This window comes from Pleurodeles waltl, chromosome 4_2, assembly GCF_031143425.1.
Source record: "Pleurodeles waltl isolate 20211129_DDA chromosome 4_2, aPleWal1.hap1.20221129, whole genome shotgun sequence".
Lineage (NCBI taxonomy): Eukaryota > Metazoa > Chordata > Amphibia > Caudata > Salamandridae > Pleurodeles > Pleurodeles waltl.
In genome coordinates this window covers 91,826,760-91,847,512 of record NC_090443.1, presented here as the reverse complement: position 1 = coordinate 91,847,512, position 20,753 = coordinate 91,826,760, and the positions used below count along the sequence as shown (strand labels likewise).

Genomic DNA, 20,753 nt, shown 5'->3' with positions numbered 1-20,753 from the left:
GTACTAAAAGCGAGTCCGTAAGGGACTAACCCACTGACAAACTGCATGCAGACTGCCATTGCCGGCTCCCGTGACATGATAGAAGCCATGAGTGAAAACACAACATGGCACAATTATTGTGTGCCATGCCAGAGGCACAACATATAATATATGCATGTCACCCCTACAGGAGGCCTTAGATCCCTAAAGCAGGGTGCATTATATTTTATGTAAGGGCATATCTGCATGAGCAGATATGCCCCTGTGATGACTAGTTTGATTAGTAGATATCACAAGTCAACATGTAAGCCATCTTAAGGCATGTACTGGACACCGGTCATTATGATTTACCCAGCTACATAATAGCTTCACTGAAAACTAAGGTGTTTGGTATCAAACACCTCATTCTAATTAATCCAAACTCATGCCAGTATTGGATGTATTATGACATGCACCCAGAGGGCACCTAAGAGGTGCCAACTGAAAACCTACTAGTCCTCTAGTGTGCCGGCTGACTAATATCGACCAGTCTGCCACTACAGACCAGTTTCTGACCCCCTGGAGGCAAGAGCCCGCATTCTCAGAGGCCAGAAACAATGCCTGATTTGGAGGAAGGTGTTATCACCTCCTCCAGCAGCATGGCTAGTGAATCTGCATACCAAGACCAGGAACTTCAAAGTTCCGGCTTCCCCCAGAACTGGGGAATGCCACCTCCTGCCCTGAGGCCCATTTGGTAACAGGGCAGGCGGGAAATTACCTCTGCACGTAGGCGTGTTGCACTACCAGACTAGTCACACCCCTAAGGTGGGCTGCCTGCTGTGCTACACAAAGGAAGGGTTCCACCATCTTGTTTTTGGAACTAGCAACCCTCGGACAGGGTTATGCCCACTACCCATTTGTTACAAGCCCTACACTCCCCTAAATTTAGTATTTAGTTGGCCCCCTGACACCAGGAACTCAGAATCAACAGACTAAAGAGCAAATCAGCGCAAGAACTGTGGACTAGCTGTGGACTTTTGGTGCCAAACCCTGCCTACCGGCTGCTGTACCAGCAATCGCAAGGACCTGACCAGCAGCTGTGCATCTTCCAAAAGCCTTGGAGAGCTGCCAGCACTTCAACAACCAGCCAGTATCTCCCTTGGAGTGGAGGAGCCACTTCCTAGCAACCTGCAGCCACCAACCGCAACATCCGGGTCCACTGATCTAATCACTACTGTGTCCACTGATGCAGTAGTCCCCAGGAGGACAGACCAATTTTCCAACCAATTATGGAGACACCAAAACCACGAGGAGTTGCCCTGCACCAATACCTGGGGTACTGGAGCAGTTGCAAGCACCAAGGCTTGTTTGTGTCTAGACTAGACACCACTGCCGCTAAAACCGACCTGCCCACTGAGGGACGACCAAATTGATGAGGCTGACCATGGGACTGGCCCTGCTGTTTGTTTTTCTTCCTTCTGACTAGAAACTGTGAGCATCTTCAATGCACAGGAACATCCGATCACAACCCTCTGCACCTGGGATCCCCGGCCCAGGTCTACAGACATCGACTATGCCCCCTTGCTCCCAGGACCCTCATGAACTGAGCCACCCGTTGGGAGCTCCTGGTCTTGTCCCCATGACCCCCTCCACAGCCTGTTTCTAGATGCTCCCCTTCTTCGTTAACGGTGCAGCACCAAGGCTACCGACCTGTCTAGCACCTCTGCACCTGGACACTCCAGGGCAGGTAAATCCGAACTGCTGGTGGCTCACTTGACCTTGACCCCCTAGCACCTTAAGTCCTAAACGGGACGCCCGAAATACGTTTGCAAGTACTTGGATACAGTATATGTTTCTTTCTCTATAGGAAAGCAATTACTGCGTAAAAGGGCATTTCTGTGACATTTTTGTCTCACTGTACAAATTGATAACTGGAACAGTCTTACCCAAGTCTGAAGATTTTGTTGTCTAAAACAATATAAAAATCAATCCTATTTTTCTAAATCGGTCTAGAGTTTTGTCTTGAGTCTGTGTCTCATTCACTGACTATGTTCAACAAATTCTTAGCACCACCCTCTGATAAGCCTAAACTGCACATCCAGCCTACCACAAAAGAGAGGTTTTTGGGTTATTCACGTAAGTCTTGTAAGCCGATAAGAGCCGCCTTTATTGCCTGCATAGTGTACCCCTACATTTGGCACACTGCATAGACAAATGAGGAACAGTAAACACCTGGCTTCTGTGTACACCAATCCTCTTGTTCTCGAACCCAGCTCCAAGTGCCTCTAATACTCATCTAAATAGAGAAAGGTTTCCATAAGTCACCAACGGCACAGACTAGAATTTTAGAAACAATACAGAAGTTAAACAGGCACTAAATACTCTACTGAAATATCTCCTTGGTAGCTTTAACACAATGTATTTCTCTAGATGTTATGTTCACTTTTAAGCAGGGGGTAAAGTTACACCACTAATTGAAGTCTGTCAAGCCATAGACACACTCCGTTCTCTCCATGCCACTTCTGGAAGTAACATATTTTGACAAGCTCATATTTGTGAAGTGTGGAAAATGCAAAAACACAAAGTTATCAAAGAGCCGACATGAAAAACAGAACCACAGACATCTAAAATATGAAAATCTTCACCTTCAACTTAAAATGATCCAGAGCTCCCAGATATGCAATATCTCTGTAAATTAATGCAAACATTTGGGCATAAGTCACTTTCATGCGTTTATGCCTTCAGGTATTCCTAGTCACCTTAAGCACCTCCAACAAGTTGTTGTCAGAGGACAAGAAAGATCTGCTGGGGATAGAAACATGTATTCTAGTTTTCTAATCCACAAGAACCTTATCCTGACAAACTCCCTTAAATATCATTATAATGACATGGAATTTTACCCCATCTGCAACCAGAAATTATGTCTTCTTAGTTTGGTACTAACATGGCGTGTCGATTCAGGTTGTCCATCAACCGGGCAGTATAAGTCCAATTTTGCTTGCAGCGGTCTCATAATTTTCTATATGCCCATACCAAGAGGATTCTAGGGTAGTAGTCAATCAAAGAACACCCAATAACCCTCACTATAGTCACAATTCCATCTTTTGGGAAAAATAGGCAACTGTTTTATTAACAGGATACAAATATACTAGCTGAAGGTTTTGGTCAGCAGATTACACTGTCTACTCAAAGACAACAATTTGTTAAAGACAACTCCGACTTTTAATTTCCCAGGACAGATTTCAATTTGCATGCAGGTATAGGCTAAAGGCATCTTCAAGGAGTCGTGTGCCCACCCACAAGCATCAGCTAAGTCGTCTTAGTTTTCAGAGCAAACTAGTCCTCCTACATCCATTCCTGGATTACTCCTTGAAAGATGTTACAGGTTTCAATATCTGTCTTTATATCACTGCTAGAAGGGAGCAGGACGAGAGTTGTGGGCATATGAATGAAATGCTATACCACATGCTAGCGAAAGAAACAGCAGCAGCTTCATGCAGACACAGAATAGCACAGGTAAAAGCAGTGAACCCTGCGCCACTTCACACACCACTTTGACTACCTGGGTCATCATCCCATCTTTACAGATCTATAGTATGTTTGAGAGGAGATTTAAATCACCCGTTCTTTAAACAACTCTAAACTTTAGTCCTGTAAGACCAAAGTTATACCATATATAAACAGTATACATATTTTATAAAAATCTTATTCCAATTATTTCTACTTTGCTGACAATTTGAAAACTGTTTTAGTCAGTCACTTCAAAGGGATATGCAGGCCTCTATTTCCTATTTGTAACGCAACCACCCCAGTAGGAGGTGGAATCAAAGTTTGTTTTGCAATGGGTGATTTTTCTACAATATAATGGTCATATATGCTATACAGCACCTGCAGTTTACCCACCGTTATGTTAAGCCGGCATGGTATTCCTATAGGCATTTTTCTCCAGTTTCAATGGACCAACACAGAATCAAAAGAAAATGTGCCTCAGTTATTTTATTCCTTGCCCATGGTCAGGAATTCTAGTACTCTGGGATTTCCTGTTTCTAGTTTGAATGATATCTGGAACCCTCCTGGGATGTCTCATGTCAATATCTAAACCCAACCTTCTCTTGCACTGCTAACTTAAAATCTTCATTCCTAAAACAAAATAGAATTTCACCATGTATACTTATAAGTATACAGGGAAGAAAGCTGGCCAGAATTCAATTAAATCACCTTACAGCTATGAAGTGGTAAGATGATTTTATGTCCTTTGCTGGGCTTTTTGCGGAAACACACATTCAAGGTAATTATCTGTAATAGCTACTTGACCTTTTTGGGGGAATTACAGAAACATTTATATGACTTTTTCTCTGCCACAAACAGAAGGTTTGGTGAACAAAGAACCATAAACCTTTCTCAATTAAATATCCTTTTAGCTATCTGGCAATCCTTTTTTCGAGTCCATGACTATCCATGACTATCTGCAATTTCACATTTTAAAACAGAAATGGCTTGCCTTATAGCCATGACTTTGCAGACTGAGATACCGGACTATGTGCTCATTGCTGTCAGACTATGCACTGAATTTCACAAAGACAGAGTGGTCCTATCTAGCAATTTGTTGTATTTTCCAAATATTTCACATTTCAATATCAAATACGAAATCATTATACAATATTTTGCCTAGATTTCATCTGGCAAAAAAATCCCTATTTAAATGAGTTATAATATTCTACACCAAACTCAGGAGAGTTTTTGTTACTCTCTAAGTTTAATCACTGAAAAGAAGATTGCTACTAGCATGCACAGTGCTCCATTGTGTTTGCAACTTATTTTTCACTGTTACAACATTCAGGGGATGTCTTCTACTGAAATTAATCTTCTCTATTAAACAGATTTGAGGTAGCATCCGTGACTTTCCAGCCGAGAAGCGCTGTACAACTTCGTTGTTGCTACACATGCATTTTTTAGGAAACATTCTCTAAAAGCCATGTGTAGAGTACATAATTCTGCAGTTAAACCTGGAATTCGCCTGTACAGAAATCAATTCTCAGTCCTTTAAACTTGATAACATTATCCTAGGACATGTCCACTGGTAGGAGGCAGGCATCTCCAGTAACAGCTAGTGTATATTTTCCTCTTTTAAACCAACATCCTCACTCCCTGCCCAGTGATTCAAGGCCAGGCTCGACTAGCATTAAACATGCATTCATAATTTATGGTCCTGTCACCAACCGACTTAATGTTCTAATTAATTGCTAATGTGAAGAGGCTTGTAGGTTAGTAATATCAGGATAACTGTGGTTACATATCTTCCTTCTTGCATGAAACTATAACAAAAAAATAATCCACATTTTATTGGTGTAATTTACTTCGGATAACACTGTTAATAACACTGTTTTCACCTCACTTCACATCTAACAGACAATACAGTAGGAATCAGAAATACAATAGGTCTTACGTTATTTTTGTTTAAAAAATCTTGATTTTACAACTAGGGGCTGCAAGCTAGAATGTATAATCATTCCCTATGAGGTCACCGTGAAGAGCAGGGACTGCTGATTAATACTGGCCAAAGCTGAGGTTGAACTGGTGAATCACTGTGGGGAGGACGTTGTTTTTACTGGAAAATAAACAAAAGGCATTCCTTCTCCCATTAATGTATGAATGTGATCTACACTAGAACTTGTTTGTCCTCATAGTAAGTGCAGAAAACTGTATAGCAAATCACATACCTCAGTTGCTTCTGCCTCCCTTTGATTCGAGTTGCTCTCAGTTTTGTCCATGAGAAATGAGAGACTTGGGACGCCGGCAGTCAAATCCATTTTCGATTCAGCTGGGTGAAATGGGTCCAGTATCCCTTCTGCGGTGCCACCTTTGGAGTCTGGAGAGCCACCACTGCTGCTTTGGAAAGAGACATCTCGGTTGCACCTCCAAAAGGCACTGGGCAGAGTTTCCGACAGATTCTCCACTCGTGAACACATTTTCACCCTATCATATTGACCCACCACTTGGCCATTGAAGTGTTTGCTACTATCCCAGTCCCTTGCATGTTCTGTCCTTGTATGTCCACCCTGGTTAGGATGCTTTAAGGCATTCTGGGGGTGTAGTTCATTCTCAGAAGACCTGATGATGGGAGTTGGCTCCCTGTCTTCAATAGGTGAAGTGTGATCAGGCATTTCCCCATTTATCTCTTCTGTCATGTCTCCCACCTCAGTTGATCTTCTGCTTTTCTTAGACGGAGGTCTGACCACCTCAGAACTTTGATTCTCAGGTTCAAGCGGTCCCTCTGTGTTTGGGCAGCCTCGGTCACATAACTGAACAGGCCCCATTGTCCGATCAATACCATAGTTGAGGCTGCCATGGGATGGAAGAGAGTAATCCAATGGCTTGGAGGCAGGGCTGTAGTCTAAGGCACTTGAGGCATTCCCTGCCGGGGAAGGGCTGGGATGTGAGAGGCAAGACATCAGATCTTGAAGTTTTCTGGAAGCATCCGTGCAAAAGGGAGAAAAGACTGGAGTTGGTGGGTTGTTTTTTTCTGACAGGTTTTGCTCTGAAGAAATCTGGCTCACTGATGGGCTAGGAGACGATGAGGCACTGGTTCCTTCAGTCTGTTGTGAGGGGTGGCCTTGTTTTTCCAAGCCAGGACTGGAATTAAGCTGCATGTTGGTGGAGAATGAAAGGAAGAGAATACAAACCACAACTTTTAAAAACAATTTCTTTAAAAGAAGGAAAAGGGTTGATGGATACAATCTACATCATTACTGGCCGTGCCTAAGGGTCTCAATAGCTGAAGGCTGTCCAGTATGACAAAGTCAGAAGAAGGGCCAGTGAACACAGATAATAAAACATGCAGGTACTTGAGGGACCAACACTGAAGACACCCAAGAAAGGGCATGAGGGTCTCTTTATCCGAATGTATCAAGGAACAATTATTATTTAACATATATACAACTAGAATATTGCAGGAGGATGGCAAATAAGAGTCCTTGGAAAACAGGCATAAAACGGCACTAGACTATTTTGCTGAATATGCAACCCATAACAAAAATGGAAATGAGTGGCAGAAATAGTGGCACAAGACAGAAGGAGACAAAAGCAGATGAAAGCACAGAAAAATAAAATGGCAAAACCATTACTGATGTTGGAGCCGGTCAAGAACACAAGTTATTGTCCCTTACTCTAAAATTGGCAGAACAGAATAACAATATTTAATGTCTGTATGAGTGATCAGGAATACTTCAATAGTTACTATTACCTAGACTAATTTCCAGGTAAACTAAGATTTGTAAGTGGAACTGACTTTCCTGATTAAACAGTAGACCTACAATGAATTTCAAATATCGATGAACATAACAAGACATAATTATACAATGACTGGACTCTCCACATACAACTGAGGCCTTACTCAGTCCCACCCCTAAGGAAGACTTTCCCCATTCTGAACATCAGGTGAAAAGACTATAACAGACTATTTACCAGAAGAATATTTTCATTCCTTATATATCTCCTACCTAGTAGAGAAATGCAGCAATTAACTAGGTTTCATAAGAAGTTGACAGTAGACAGTGTCAGAGATGTAACCCTCACTGTATACCCCTGCCTTACCCTGCAGGTTTGCTACATCTAAGCCAACTGTGATTCCACATTTCCATGGAAACACGACCTGGTTACCTAACTACATGGGTAAATTAAACAATACTCTGTAGCATGCTCTTGAAGGGACTGCTGATCGGTGGAGTTGAGTATTATATGAAGAGATCATGAGGAGCACTACGAAGAGGCCACTTTGTTTTAGAGTATCTAGGAAGTGGCTGGGTTGTATTACCCTGACTGTTTTACTTAGGATGTGGCAATGTTACACCATTCCCCTTTTGCTGTGATGGTGTAATAAGTGATTTAACTTGAAACTTATACTGTGTTAATGGATGATGTGAATCAAAGATGCAGTTAATCTGCACCAATAAAGCCTCACAATGTAAATCCTAGCTATTCACATTACTTCAATTAGCTTTAAGCTTTGTTAATGGGTAAGCTAAGCCTCTTGGCTATTGCTGTACTAACCTACATATCATTACAAAAACTTTTAAAACAAACAAATAACACGCATGTTCTAAGGGAGGGACTAGGCTAATTCTTTCACTGCTTTCTTCTCTTCCCAAAAAGTATCTTGAATGTTGTTATGGCTCAGACTGGATATCAAAGTGTTTGTTTTGCGGAGCACAGGGAAGAAGTAGAGGACCAGGGAAAAGCTCATAGGTAAGATGCACATGTATGTTGAAAAAAGAGATCATGTACATATTGTCTTGCTTTTTTTTTTTAAAGCTGCTTGCCAAAGAATAGCGCACCTGAAGATTCTGGAGAAGATAGGTCAGTGGGTTGGAGCTGTGTAAGTGCCCCAACAGAAGTGATTGGCCCTGAAAGAGCTGCAAACCCAAAGGGCTCTGGAGGGCCGGCAGCAGCGGTTGCTGGTTCTGTAGCAGCGGGTTGGTCCCTAGCAAGGCCTGCAGGCTCCCCAAGGTTGAGTTGCTGTTGTTAGTGTTCAGTGCCGAAAGATCTCCTAAAAAGGTATGCAGAACAGAATTAAAACAAACATTAGCGCAGCCCAGAGACACAATTACTAATTTATCATAAATGATATAAAATTACATTGTCAAATGTGATGGAGTTGCCATTTCTAGCCTAGGTCTGTCTGCCAGACTCTAGCCAAAACAAGCATAATGCAGAAAACAGTGTCTTGTCTTAAGCAAAAAAGAACTGATTGCATTTTTAAAAAGGTAGCATAACGTAACTGCAATGTTTAAATAAGCCTAGATATATTTAAACATTGACAACGTAATTGATTAATTGTGAAAACTTCTGAGGGGGCCCCCATGATTTTTTTTCTTCCACTTTTTGGGGTGGGTTGAGGCTGGGTTGCGGCATTAAAAAGTTTGAAGACCACTGCTCTAAAACAATGGGAGCTGCTGCGGAGTGAGATCTGAAGAACACACAGAAGCATTCCTCAGCAACAGGCCGCCTATAAGGTAATGCTCCAGTGGCATTATACTCTATACTCCAACTTGCCTACGCTTTATGTATCCTACAGGCCCAATCTTCCGCTGGTTATGTGGTGCACAGGTCGGCGACTTCCGTCTCATATGGTGGGTATGCCTTGTAGTCACACATTCAGCCAAGTTCTCACCCCACTGCGATACATATTTGCACATTTACAAATGTATTGCTAGGTATCACAGTGGGGTGAGACCTTTGATGAATGGGTGACTACAAGGCCACATTCTTTCAATCCTCCATGAGGCGTGGTATGTGCACACAATGCGTGTGATGACATGCAGGGATATATTACAGGGAAACATAGGATTCCATTCCTGAGGAAAGCCCCAGACCCCACTATAGGGCATTTCAGGGTTGAAACATGTCAACCCTTCTGGACATTAGCCGCATAAAGGAGCCTTATGCGCCCTCTTATTTATTTTAATCACCCCCTCACCGCTCCTTCAATAGTGTAAAACGACCTGAAGTAGTTGACTGGGATTTTTACACTACATCTGGATCCCTTTCAGCATTTTTCTTGCATTATCCTGATACATCCTCTCAGTGTTTTACAAGGTTCCATCCGCTACTAGAGGATTCTCTGGCAAGCACAGGATGGCCTATGATGAAGCATGACACCCACTGCGTTTGTGAGGCTGGCCCGCATATTTGTAAAGATACCCTCTAAGTCCTGCTGCTCACAGAATCTGGGAATTTGAAAAGTCCTGGACTGGGTAATTACCCACACATTAGGAGGAGGGGCTCTCACACATGAGAAACTATAGAAGGGGCACGTTTGTTCTTTGTCTGCCTTGAAGTTTCCAAATAACCACAAATCTGTACTTTTGCTGTAATGCATAAATGTCTGGCTCTAGAATGCTCATTTCCTGCAACTGGCAGTAGATCTACTCACATGAAACGTTTGTGAGCAAATACTTTATTGAGTGTAAAACCATATTTTGTGAACTCGAAAAAGTGTTTTACCTTCAAAAAAGGCTATTTGTGCCTTTAATATACACATACATGTGTAAATATCATTGGTAATCAGATACAATGTGCCAAAATATAGCCTGGGCACATTTATTTACTTTACCACAGAACTGGTTACAATGAGTAAAATAAGTATGAGATATTATTTTGGAACCTGTTGCTTATCTAAGGCTGAAAACATTTTGTACAGCTATACATCTACACTTAAATTTACATTTAAATATGGCAAAATTAGGAAAGGAAACTAAAGGTAAGTTTATATAATTTTAGCATTTATTCATGAAGTTTGATGTGTACACCTGCAACCACTCTTGCAAAAACTACCAATAATTTATTTTAACTGTCGACCTAAGTTTCAACATGCACTTATGTCTACATTCACCCACTCCAAACTAATCCCCATTAAACTTGGTAGGATATGCCATGTAGTCAAAGAAATGCAATAAAAGCAGTCTGCAGACTTACATGGGACAGACTGGAGCATAGCGTGGTAACATGCACATACCACGAAGATCCACACTCTGCAGCAACAAGTAGGAAACGTAAGGCCCAATGCAATGAAGAGTTTTATCCATTCTGTGTCTAAGGGGAAATGTCTTGATACACACAGACCTTACTCTTTCCTCTTTTTTGCTAGTTAGGGACTCACTAAAAGTTGTACACTATGGGTTGTTCTTTCCGCACCCGTAGAGTTAACGATATTTGGGGTCCTGCTAACTTCAGTGTTGTGGAATTAATTGAGATTTTAGGTTGAACACAGATAATCTTCTGAGTTATTACCAGGTTAATCTGTAATTCCTCTAGTAATTTTTAATTCTCACCACAGTGTCGCCCCAAGCCTTCATCCGTTTTCAGTAGCCAAAATCTCCAGGAGAAACACAACAATTTTGTGGAAACTTCATGAACTTTAGAATTCTAAACTTAGCCAATAATAGGGTTACTGGCCCCAGATGGAACTAGTGGCTCTAGTAATGAAAGTGATTGCAGATTCTCCACCTTGTTGAACCCAAGATGGTTTCAACAAAAAAGGTTGAAGAGGAGTTATCCTTTCAATTCTGTCACTGGCATCAGTTTAGGAATTCATACAGCAATGTTGGGTGAATATGTGCACTGCTAACCAAGTCACAATGGTGCAGATCTTAGACATGATCATTTCTGAAGGAAGCCATACAGCTTTTGATCAAATGCCTGACAAATATATTCATGTTTGAATGGCCACTATGTAGATATTCTCTAGAAGTTAAAAGGAAAAGCAAAAGTCTTTGCAGGCCTTGGTCTTTCTTAGAGGAAGGTTAGAGACGTTCCAAAATCAGTTTTTACCAACAGAGATATGACACCAATGTAACAGGATGAAGTGAACAAATTAAATGTAGGCACTATAAGGGGGCTGATCAAGAACTTAACTACTCTGATTAAAACACATACATTTTAAATGGAATCAAGACTAAAGACCTAACTGTGGATACCTTTGATAATGGATGCAACATAAGAGTGCATTGGTCAGGAGGCTTAAAATGAGAACTAAGTTGTACGCCAACCAACAGTCTCCATTGCGAAAAAGGAACAACAGAAATTGCCATTTCAGAAAAACCATCTGACCTAAACTGTTGAATATAAATTTATAGGATCAATGTCCTGGACCATTTGGTAGAGACCAAGTCACAAAATGTCCTTTTTTAAAGTTGCTTTTTAGATGCTTTTTTTAAAGGTTGAAAGTGCAACTAATATTGAAAATGGGTATATCTGTTGTGTTTTCCAGCAACACCCTTCTCTTGCCATATGACACTAAGTAACGTTTGATTTTTTTTTTTTAATTACTGTTCTGGGGGCTTACCATCCAACCCTCTCCTTCTCCCTCCTCCCCATTTTTACCTCCAGTAATGTTTTATATTGGCAGGGGCATAATCCCCTTCTTCACTCATTTTCTAATTGTTTTGTATTTTTCACTTCAATCATGGTCCTCCTCATTTCTACTTGATTTGTGGGGGCACCCTTCCGTTCCATCGACCCACTCTTAATCATTCCCTACTCAGCCACCCTCTACCTTTGTTTCCTTACACTTTGCCACATTAATATCAAAGCCCATCTGGTCCTTTACCACAATTTGCTATGCGGCCCATATATTTCTTTTAAAAACATGTTTTTTATGATGGTGCTACCCCATGTATTATATACACTGCAGAATTACCCCTATAGGAACGCGCCCCCCCGACCCCCCAGTCTGGTTCTCCACTATTCAAAATCTAATGAATAACCACATATGTTTCAAAGTCCCTCTCAACTGATGTTCAAAGGTGGACTGGGAGAGATGGATGTGAGGGTATATTATTGGGCTTCCCAATTACGACTCAGCCAATAGACTAGAAACCGACTTCATGGGAAGTGGTCCTTGCTCTACAGGTCTAAAGGCATCCAAGCACTGCCGCCAGAGACAGATGTCTCCTTGGAGTGCTGGTATTAAGCACTGAAATGGTTGGGCCAGGAGAGGAAGCTAACAAGAGAAATGCCCCTATGGTATGGTTCTCTGCTCCTACCTAGACTCCAGATGGAATTGGATGTATGGTGCCGAAAAGAGACATAGCGATGCACTGGCACTCTGTTCGACCCCCTCCAATTATTGGAACGGCTTAGCGGAATGGATTACCTTGATGGAGAATTGGTCTACAGGGCAAGGAGATGCTCTCTGAAGCATGCCAGGAGCAGGTGTCCTTGGTGGGAAAATTTTGGTACAATCCGGCCTACATTAGACATAATCCCATTGTAACACAGTTCTTCTTATGGAACAAATTCCACATAATGATTTTTCAGACCACTGAAAACGTGATTTTGAAAAAATCGGAAATGTGTGGATAGAATGTAGTGCTCGCTGGACACAGGAGTTGTGTACAGTTGTTATGAATGGAAGACTATGGTATCAGTTCACGCAATTTCACTTTCTTTCTTTTTTCTGGTAATTCCTAATGGAAAATTCAAATAAAAAGATGTTTAAAAAAAACATACTTTTTGTGTAAACGGACAAGTTACTTAACTTCAGTAACAATTAATCTGGTAGAGAAATATTCTAGTTGCAGATTCCTTACCTTAGAATTTCCTTCACCAGGCGTCAGACTGGATCCAGAGATTTTTCTTTGATCAGTACCCTTGTGCGTCATCAGGTGGCGTCGGACGACTCCGAGGGCGTCTTTGTCGCCATTATGACGGCAGCAGTTGTACATAAAGGCCGCCTCTGCACAGTGACGTCAGTTTCTTTTCACGACTTTCCACGCCAAAATGCAGAGCCATGAAGAACACTGAAAATGGTGCGCTAGAGCTAAGGCCCTGAATGGGGAATACCTGCCCCTAGAAATCAGTTTGCAGGTGGGGAGAATGGGTGGATCAGTAAGGTATATGCAACTAGAATTTGTCTCTAGTAGATAAATCATTACCAAAGGTAAATAACTTGTTCATCTGATATAAACTTCTTGTTGCAGATTCCTTACCTTAGAATAGATACCCAAGCAATGCCAACCTCTGTGGTGGGCTGCGAACCAAGATCATACTAGAAAGTCCTGCAGGACCGAACAGCCAAACTAGCCATCCCTGCAGACCTCACTGTCCAGGCAGTAATGCTCTGTGAACATGTGCAGAGACATCCACGTTGCTGCCTGGCAGATGTCCAGGACACAAACTCTGTGTGCGAATGCTGTGGTAGCAGCAGTTGCTCTGGTGGAATGAGTGCGCAAGTGCTCAGGGGTTTGCTTCTTTGCCAAAGCATAGCACATCTTGATGCAAAGAAGTACCCATCGTGAGATGGTACGCTTTTACCCAGCCTTACCTTTCTTCGCAGCCACATATCCAACAAAGAGTTGATTGTCCACCCGGACGTCTTTAGTACGATTGAGGTAGAATGTCAACTATCTTTTTGGATCCAGGAGATGGAGTCTCTTCTCTTCATGAGAAGGATGTGGTGGTGCGTAAAAAGAAGGCATAGTGATGGGCTGGCTTACATGAAAAGGTGTAAATACTTTGGGAAGGAATGAGGCCCTCATTCGTAACACCATTTTGTCAGGGTGCACAGACAAAAATGGTGGCTTTGAAGAAAGAGCCTGAAGCTCACTCACTCTCTGAGCAGAGGTGATGGCAACAAGAAAAACAGATTTAAAAGTAAGGATCCGTAAGGGCCAATTGTGTAACGGCTCAAAAGGAGCACACATTAAGTAAGTAAGGACAAGTTTGAGGTCCCACTGAGGCATGATAAACGGAGTGAGAGGAAACAAATGGGTGAGTCCCGTAAGGAATCTACCAACAATAGGATACTTAAAAAAGGAAGGCTGATCAGGCAATCTAAGAAAAGGTGAGATAGTCGATAAGTAATCTTTAAGGGTGCACAACGCAGAGCCCTGCTGGGCTAAAGAAAGGATGCACAAAAGAACCTCAGAGAGAGGGGCAGAGAGGGGATCAACAGACTTGTTGGTACACCATGCCACAAATTTATGCTGACAGGCGTATACCGTTTTGGTGGAGGGCAGCCTGGCTGCCAAGATAACATCACAGACTTCAGCTTGAAAGTCAAAATCAATTAACTGCCTCTGCTCAAGCTCCATGCATGAAGGCGAAGTGTGGACATGTTCGGGTGGAGAACCGTTCCCTGCTGCTGTGACCGAAGATCCTTCAGAAGGTGCAGTCTGACTGTAGGATCTATGGCCATGCTCAGTTGCTCTGGAAACCATACTTTTCGTGCCCAGTCCAGAGCCACCAGGATTACCTGGGGCCGGTCGTTCTTGATCTCCTTCACAACTCTGGGCAGAAGTGGTATAGGCGGAAAGGACGCCAGAGATGAAAAGCATCGCCGAGCGAGTGCCGCTTTGGAAACTCCAATGTGCAAAACAGCTGACATTGCGTGTTCTCTGCAGAGGCTAACAGATCTAACCAAGGCTCTCCACACTGCTGAAAGAGACCTTGCGCCACCTCCGGATGGAGATGCCATTCGTGATCGGCTATGCATAGAAGGCCGAGTTCATCAGCTCTGACGTTCATAGAGCCCACCAGATGTTGAACCACTAGGGTAATTCCCTGATGTGCCAGCCATGTCCAGAGGCGCAGATTCTCCTGAGAAAGGGTCCAGGACCCCCACTCGGCCCTGTTTGTTGCAGTACCACATGGTGGTAGTGTTGTTTGTGAACACCTGCACCACTTTCCCTTTGAGAGAGGGAAGGAATGCTTTTAATGCAAGCCTGATCGCCCAGAGCTCCAAAAGATTGATGTGGAGTCCAGACTCCGCCGGAGACCAGAGACCTCTGATCTCCGCCTCTCCCATGTGGCCACCCCATTCCAAGAGTGACACATCTGTCACTCCCATCAGATCTGGTTGGGGAAGGGAGAGGGATCTGCAGTTGACCCAATCCTGATACGAAAGCCACCACTGCAGGTTTTTCACAGTCCCCTCCGAGGTCTGGACCATGTCGGAGAGATTCCCCTGATGCTGCGCCCACTAGAACTTCAGGTCCCACTACAGAGTCTGCATATGACATCTGGCATGTGTCACTAGCAGGGTGCAGGAGCCCATGAGGCCCAGCAGCCTCACAGTCATTCTAATCGAAACCCAGGATAGAGGCTAAATATCAGAATCATGGCCTGAATATCTTGACTTGCTTTTCGAGAGGATAGGCCCGAAACAGCACTGTGTCCAGAACAGTTCTGATGAAAGGGAGTGTCTAGGAGGGAGTCAGGTGTGACGTGCGCAAGAGGTTCGCCGTAGTCTGAAGGTGGGAGATGACTTACAGGGGCATGTCTGCCTTCAACAGCCAGTCGTCGAAGTAAGCGAAGACTGAAACCCCCAACCTGCACAGATGAGCTGCAACCACCGCCATCACTTTCTTGAACACCCGAGGGGCACTGGTAAGGCCGAAGGGAAGGTAAATTGAAAGAGCTTGTGGCCTACCCCAAATCGTAGGTAACGTCTGTAGGCAGGCAAGACGGGGATATGGAAATATGCCTCCTGCAAATCCAAAGCTACAATCCAGTCTCCTGGGTCCTAGGCAGACAGGACCTGAGCCAGGGTGAGCATTTTGAACTTCTCCTTTATGTGGAAGAGATAGAGGGCCTGAAGGTCTAGGATAGGACATAGTCCCTTGTCTTTTTTGGGCACCAGAAAGTAGTGGGAATAACAACCACAACCTACTTCTGGCGCAGGGACCCTCTCTATGGCTCCCTTGGCCAAGAGAGCTGCTACTTCCTCGCGGGAAAGTGTCAGATGATCCTCCAGTCAGTGGCTGTAGGATGGAGGCATGGCCTGAGAGGCAGTCTCGAAGGGTAGTGAGTAGCCCCTTCAGAAGATCTGCAAAACCCACCTATCAAAAGTGATGGATTCCTAGTGGGGAGGGGTGATGCAAATCCTGCCGCCAACTGGCCTGGGATGGGGACGGACGGACTAGGAAGGCTTGAAGGGAGCCCCTTCCATGGCCACGAAAGGGATGAAAGGCGGACTGTTTGGGACAAGGGGCAGTCGAAAGGCCGAGGGACTGAGCCATCGCCCGGGAGTCCTTGAACCTCTCAAGTGCAGAGTCCGCCTTGTCTCCAAAGAGACGGGATGCCATCAAAGGGCATGTCCATAAGGGTCAGTTGGACATCCCCCGAAAAACCAGATGTCCTGAACCAGGCGTGGCGCCTCAAGGCTACGTCAAAGCAACCGATCTTCCCAGAGAGTCGGTAGTGTCCAACCCACATTAAATAGTGAACTTCGCTGCGTCTCTCCCATCAGCAACTGCTTGGGAGATGATAGTCCGGGCCTCCACCAGTATCTGCGGCAAGACGTGCGTGACCATATCCCACAGGGAGTGAGCATAACGGCTGTGAGAAAGTAGCCTCTTTCTAGCATGGTTACCCCCACTTTTGACCTGTTTGTGAGTGTGTGTCAGTGTGTTTTTACTGTATCACTGGGATCCTGCTAGCCAGGACCCCAGTGCTCATAGATAAAAACCTATATGTCAGTATGTTTTGCCTGTCTCACTGGGATCCTGCTAGCCAGGACCCCAGTACTCATAGTTTGTGGCTTAATGCGTATGCCTGTGTAGTACCTAACTGTGTCACTGAGGCTCTGCTAATCAGAACCTCAGTGCTTATGCTCTCTCTGCTTTTAAAATTGTCACTGTAGGCCAGTGACTTCATTTACCAATTTCAATTGGCATAGTGGACCCTCCCTTTTAAGTCCCTAGTGTACAGTACCTAGGTACCCAGGGCATTGGGGGGGGGGGGCATTCCAGGAGATCCATATGGGCTGCAGCATTTATTTTGCCACCCATAGGGAACTCAGACAAACCCTTACACAGGACTGCTATTGCAGCCTGCGTGAAATAGTGCACACACTATTTCACAGCCATTTTCACTGCACTTAAGTAACTTATAAGTCACCTATATGTCTAACCTTCACTTGCTGAAGGTTAGGTGTAAAGTTACTAAGTGTGAGGGCACCCTTGCACTAGCAAAGGTGCCCCCACATAGTTCAGGGCCATTACACAGGTGCACTACATATAGGTCAATACCTATATGTAGCTTCACAATGGTAACTCCGAATATGGCCATGTAACATGTCTAAGATCATGGAATGTCCCCCTCATTTCAGATCTGGTATTGGGGATCCAATTCTATGCATCCTGGGGGCTCCACAATGGACCCCCAGTACTGCCAAGCCAGCCCCAGGAAGGCAGAACAAAGCATTTCCTCTGGGAGCAGGGTGTTACACCCTCTCCCTTTGGAAATAGGTGTTACAGGCTGGAAATACTTTGAAGGGCACATATGGTGCCCTCCTTTCATAAACCAATCTACACCGGTTCAGGGACCCCTTCTCCCCTGCTCTGGTGGGAAACTGGACAAAGGAAAGGGGAATGACCACTCCCCTGTCCATCACTACCCCAAGGGTGGTGCCCAGAGCTCCTCCAGTGAGTCCCAGGCTTCAGCCATCTTGCTTTGCAAGGTGTGGGGGCACTCTGGAGGGCTCTGGGTGGCCAGTGCCAGCAGGTGACGTCAGAGACCCCTCCTGATAGGTCCATACCTGATAAGGGAGCCAATCCCCCTCTCAGGGCTATTTAGGGTCTCTCCTGTGGGTTTTCTTCAGATTCTGCTTGCAGGTTTCCTTCAGGAATCCTCTGCAACAACTTCAGACTCTTCTGACCTCGGATCAACCGCAGCCTGCTCCAAGAAACGCTGTAACTGCAACAAAGTGTCGACAAGAGACACTTTCTTAAGCAACCTCAGCTCCAAGTCCGCAACTGCAACAGTTTCCATGGTGTGCACGCTCTGGGGACTCCCTGTCTTCATCCTGCACCAGAAGGACCGAAGAAATCTCCTGCGGAGTGACGGAGTCACTCCCCTGCTCCAAGCAGGCACCTTCCAAGACAACAACCGGTACCCTGGGACTCCTTTCACAGCGATGAGCGTGCTCCTAAGGACACACAGGGTGGACAGCATTGACAGACTGTCCTGAGGTCCTGCTGACGCAATTTGGAGGAGGTAAAGACCTTGCCTTCCCTGAGAACGACGGTACCCCTGTGTATTGCGTCTTCTTCGCCTCCTGAGGCCTCTGTGCACTCTTTGCAAAATTCCTTCATGCACAGCCTGGCCCAGGTCCCCAGCACTCCATTCTGCGACGCACAACTCGCTGAGTTGATCTCCGGTGACGTGGGACCTTCTTTTGTTGTGCTGCATCAACCGCATTTTGCACCTCCTTTGAACCCGGATCCTGCGACTCCTGGGGGTGCTGGCCGGTATCCTGAGGGCTCTCTAAAGTACTGAGAGCCTCTTCTTCCTCCTCATACAGAGTTGAGGCCCCCAGGTCCCTCCTGGGTCCATCAAGAGCCATTTTGATGCAAAACGCACTTTTGGCGTAGCCAAGGCTTGTTGGCGACTTCCAACACGAAATCTCGTCTGCAACGATCTTCATGCCATCGGACATATTTTGTATTATGCAGGAACCCGCTGGCATCTGCCTAGGGTGCAATTCTGCAGGACTCAACTAACTGTGGACTCTTCTTTTGCACCCTCTTCTGAGTTGGCAGGGCCTCCTGTCATTCCTGGAACTTCTTTTGACATCTGGACTTGGTCCCCTTTCTTTGCAGGTCTTCAGGTTCAATAATCCAGCAGTTGATCCCAAAAACGAGGTGTAGTGTGTCCTAAGGAAACTTGCAGTACTTTACTCCTGCTTTTCTGGGCTCTGGGGTGGGGTGATTTACTTACCTTTACTGTATTCTTACTCTCCCACCGAATCTGCACACATTACACTTGTCTAGGGGGGAATTCGTGATTCACATTCCACTTTCTTAGTATATGGTTTGTGTTGCCCTAGACCCACCTTCTCCCATTGCATTTTATAGCATTTCCTATTGTTTGCATTGTTCTATGACTATTTACTTGTCTAATTTTGGTGTCTTGTGTATATATATATTGTGTATAATACTTACCTCCAGAAGGAGTATTGCCTCTAAGATATTTTTGGTACTGTGTCACCCAAATAAATACCTTAATTTTTGGTAAAACTGAGTATTGTGTATAAGTACTGTGTAACTATAAGTGGTATTGCATGAGCTTTGCATGTCTCCTAGTTCAGCCTAAGCTGCTCTGCTATCGCTACCTCTATCAGCCTAAGCTGCTAGGACACTACTACTTTACCCAAGGTACCCACTACAAACCAGGCCAGCCTCCTACAACGGCCCAGAAGGCATGCGGTGTTCAGTGACCGCAACACCAGACTAGAGGTATAAAACATTTTCTTACTAAGTTGGTCCAGTCTCTTTGATTCCCGATCTGGAGGTGCAGAAAGGAATGCGCCAGATGACGAGGATTCCTGGATAACAAGGCTCTCAGGTGTGGGGTGTTGGGAAAGGAATTGAGGGTCGTTCGGGGCGGGCAGATGGCAGCCAGTGATCACCCTGTTCACAGGAGCCCCTGTGCTGGGCTTGGACCAAGTACCCAGAAAGACATCAGTGAGGGCTTCATTGAAAGGAAGGAAAGGCTCAGATGTGGAAGCCCCTGGTGGAAGCACCTCCATCAGGAGATTAGAACTGACTTCAAAAGTAGGCAGTTCGAGGCCAACGCCCTCAGCTGTCCTACTGACCACCATAGAATATGTGGCTCCTTCCGCCGTAGTCACAGTAGGAGGAGAAAGCATGCCAGCGTCTGGAGAAGTATCCAGACCACTGGCCTCACCCAATTCCTGTGCCCAGTCCATGTTAGGGGCGTCCTGGTATTCATAAGGGTCCAAGGACCCTCCAATCCTTCCCCGTATTCCTACACATAAGGAAAAGAGTCTGAATCCAACCTGGGGAGAATAGCCCCCATCGAAGAAGAGGGCGTAGTCGGCCGATGCCGCTCTGACTCCAAGTCGTCAGTGATTAGGATCGTGTAAGTGCCGATCGTGGGCACAACCAACGTCGAGAGCGTTGACGGCTGAGCCAGTGTCGCAGAAGGTCTCAATGGTACGACCAGTGTCGGTATGGATCCGGTAGAAGATCCAGAGGGGCCCTCGGCGGCTGGGGCCAGAGCCACCGGTGTGGAACACAAAGGACCCCCAGCCAAGTCCATCAGGGCCTGAAGGCACTGAAGGGGGGGGTCAGACTGCCTAAAAATGAGACGCATGGCCTCATAGGATTCTTTTAACTGGGCAAGCGTCACTCCGGCTCTCGGAAAGCCGGGGAAGCACTGAGCTGACCCAGAAGTAGGCTCTGAGGATGGAGGCCTGGAGCATCAACGCTCCTCCTGCGTTGCATCAGCCAAGTGACATGGTGAAGTGAAAGGATGCCTAGCCTTCTTCAATG

At 45.0% G+C, this 20,753-nt stretch overlaps 1 protein-coding gene across 1 annotated transcript in view; it reads right to left on the bottom strand.

The window, feature by feature from the left end:
• Positions 1–20,753, bottom strand: part of MBD6 (methyl-CpG binding domain protein 6) — a 254,785-nt gene that overhangs the window by 43,858 nt on the left and 190,174 nt on the right. The window contains exons 9-10 of the mRNA XM_069230809.1: positions 8,292–8,503; positions 5,679–6,602 (exon numbers count right to left, since the gene is read on the bottom strand). Of these exons, the coding sequence (XP_069086910.1) occupies positions 5,679–6,602; positions 8,292–8,503 (1,136 nt within the window). The remainder of the gene's footprint in view (positions 1–5,678; positions 6,603–8,291; positions 8,504–20,753) is intronic.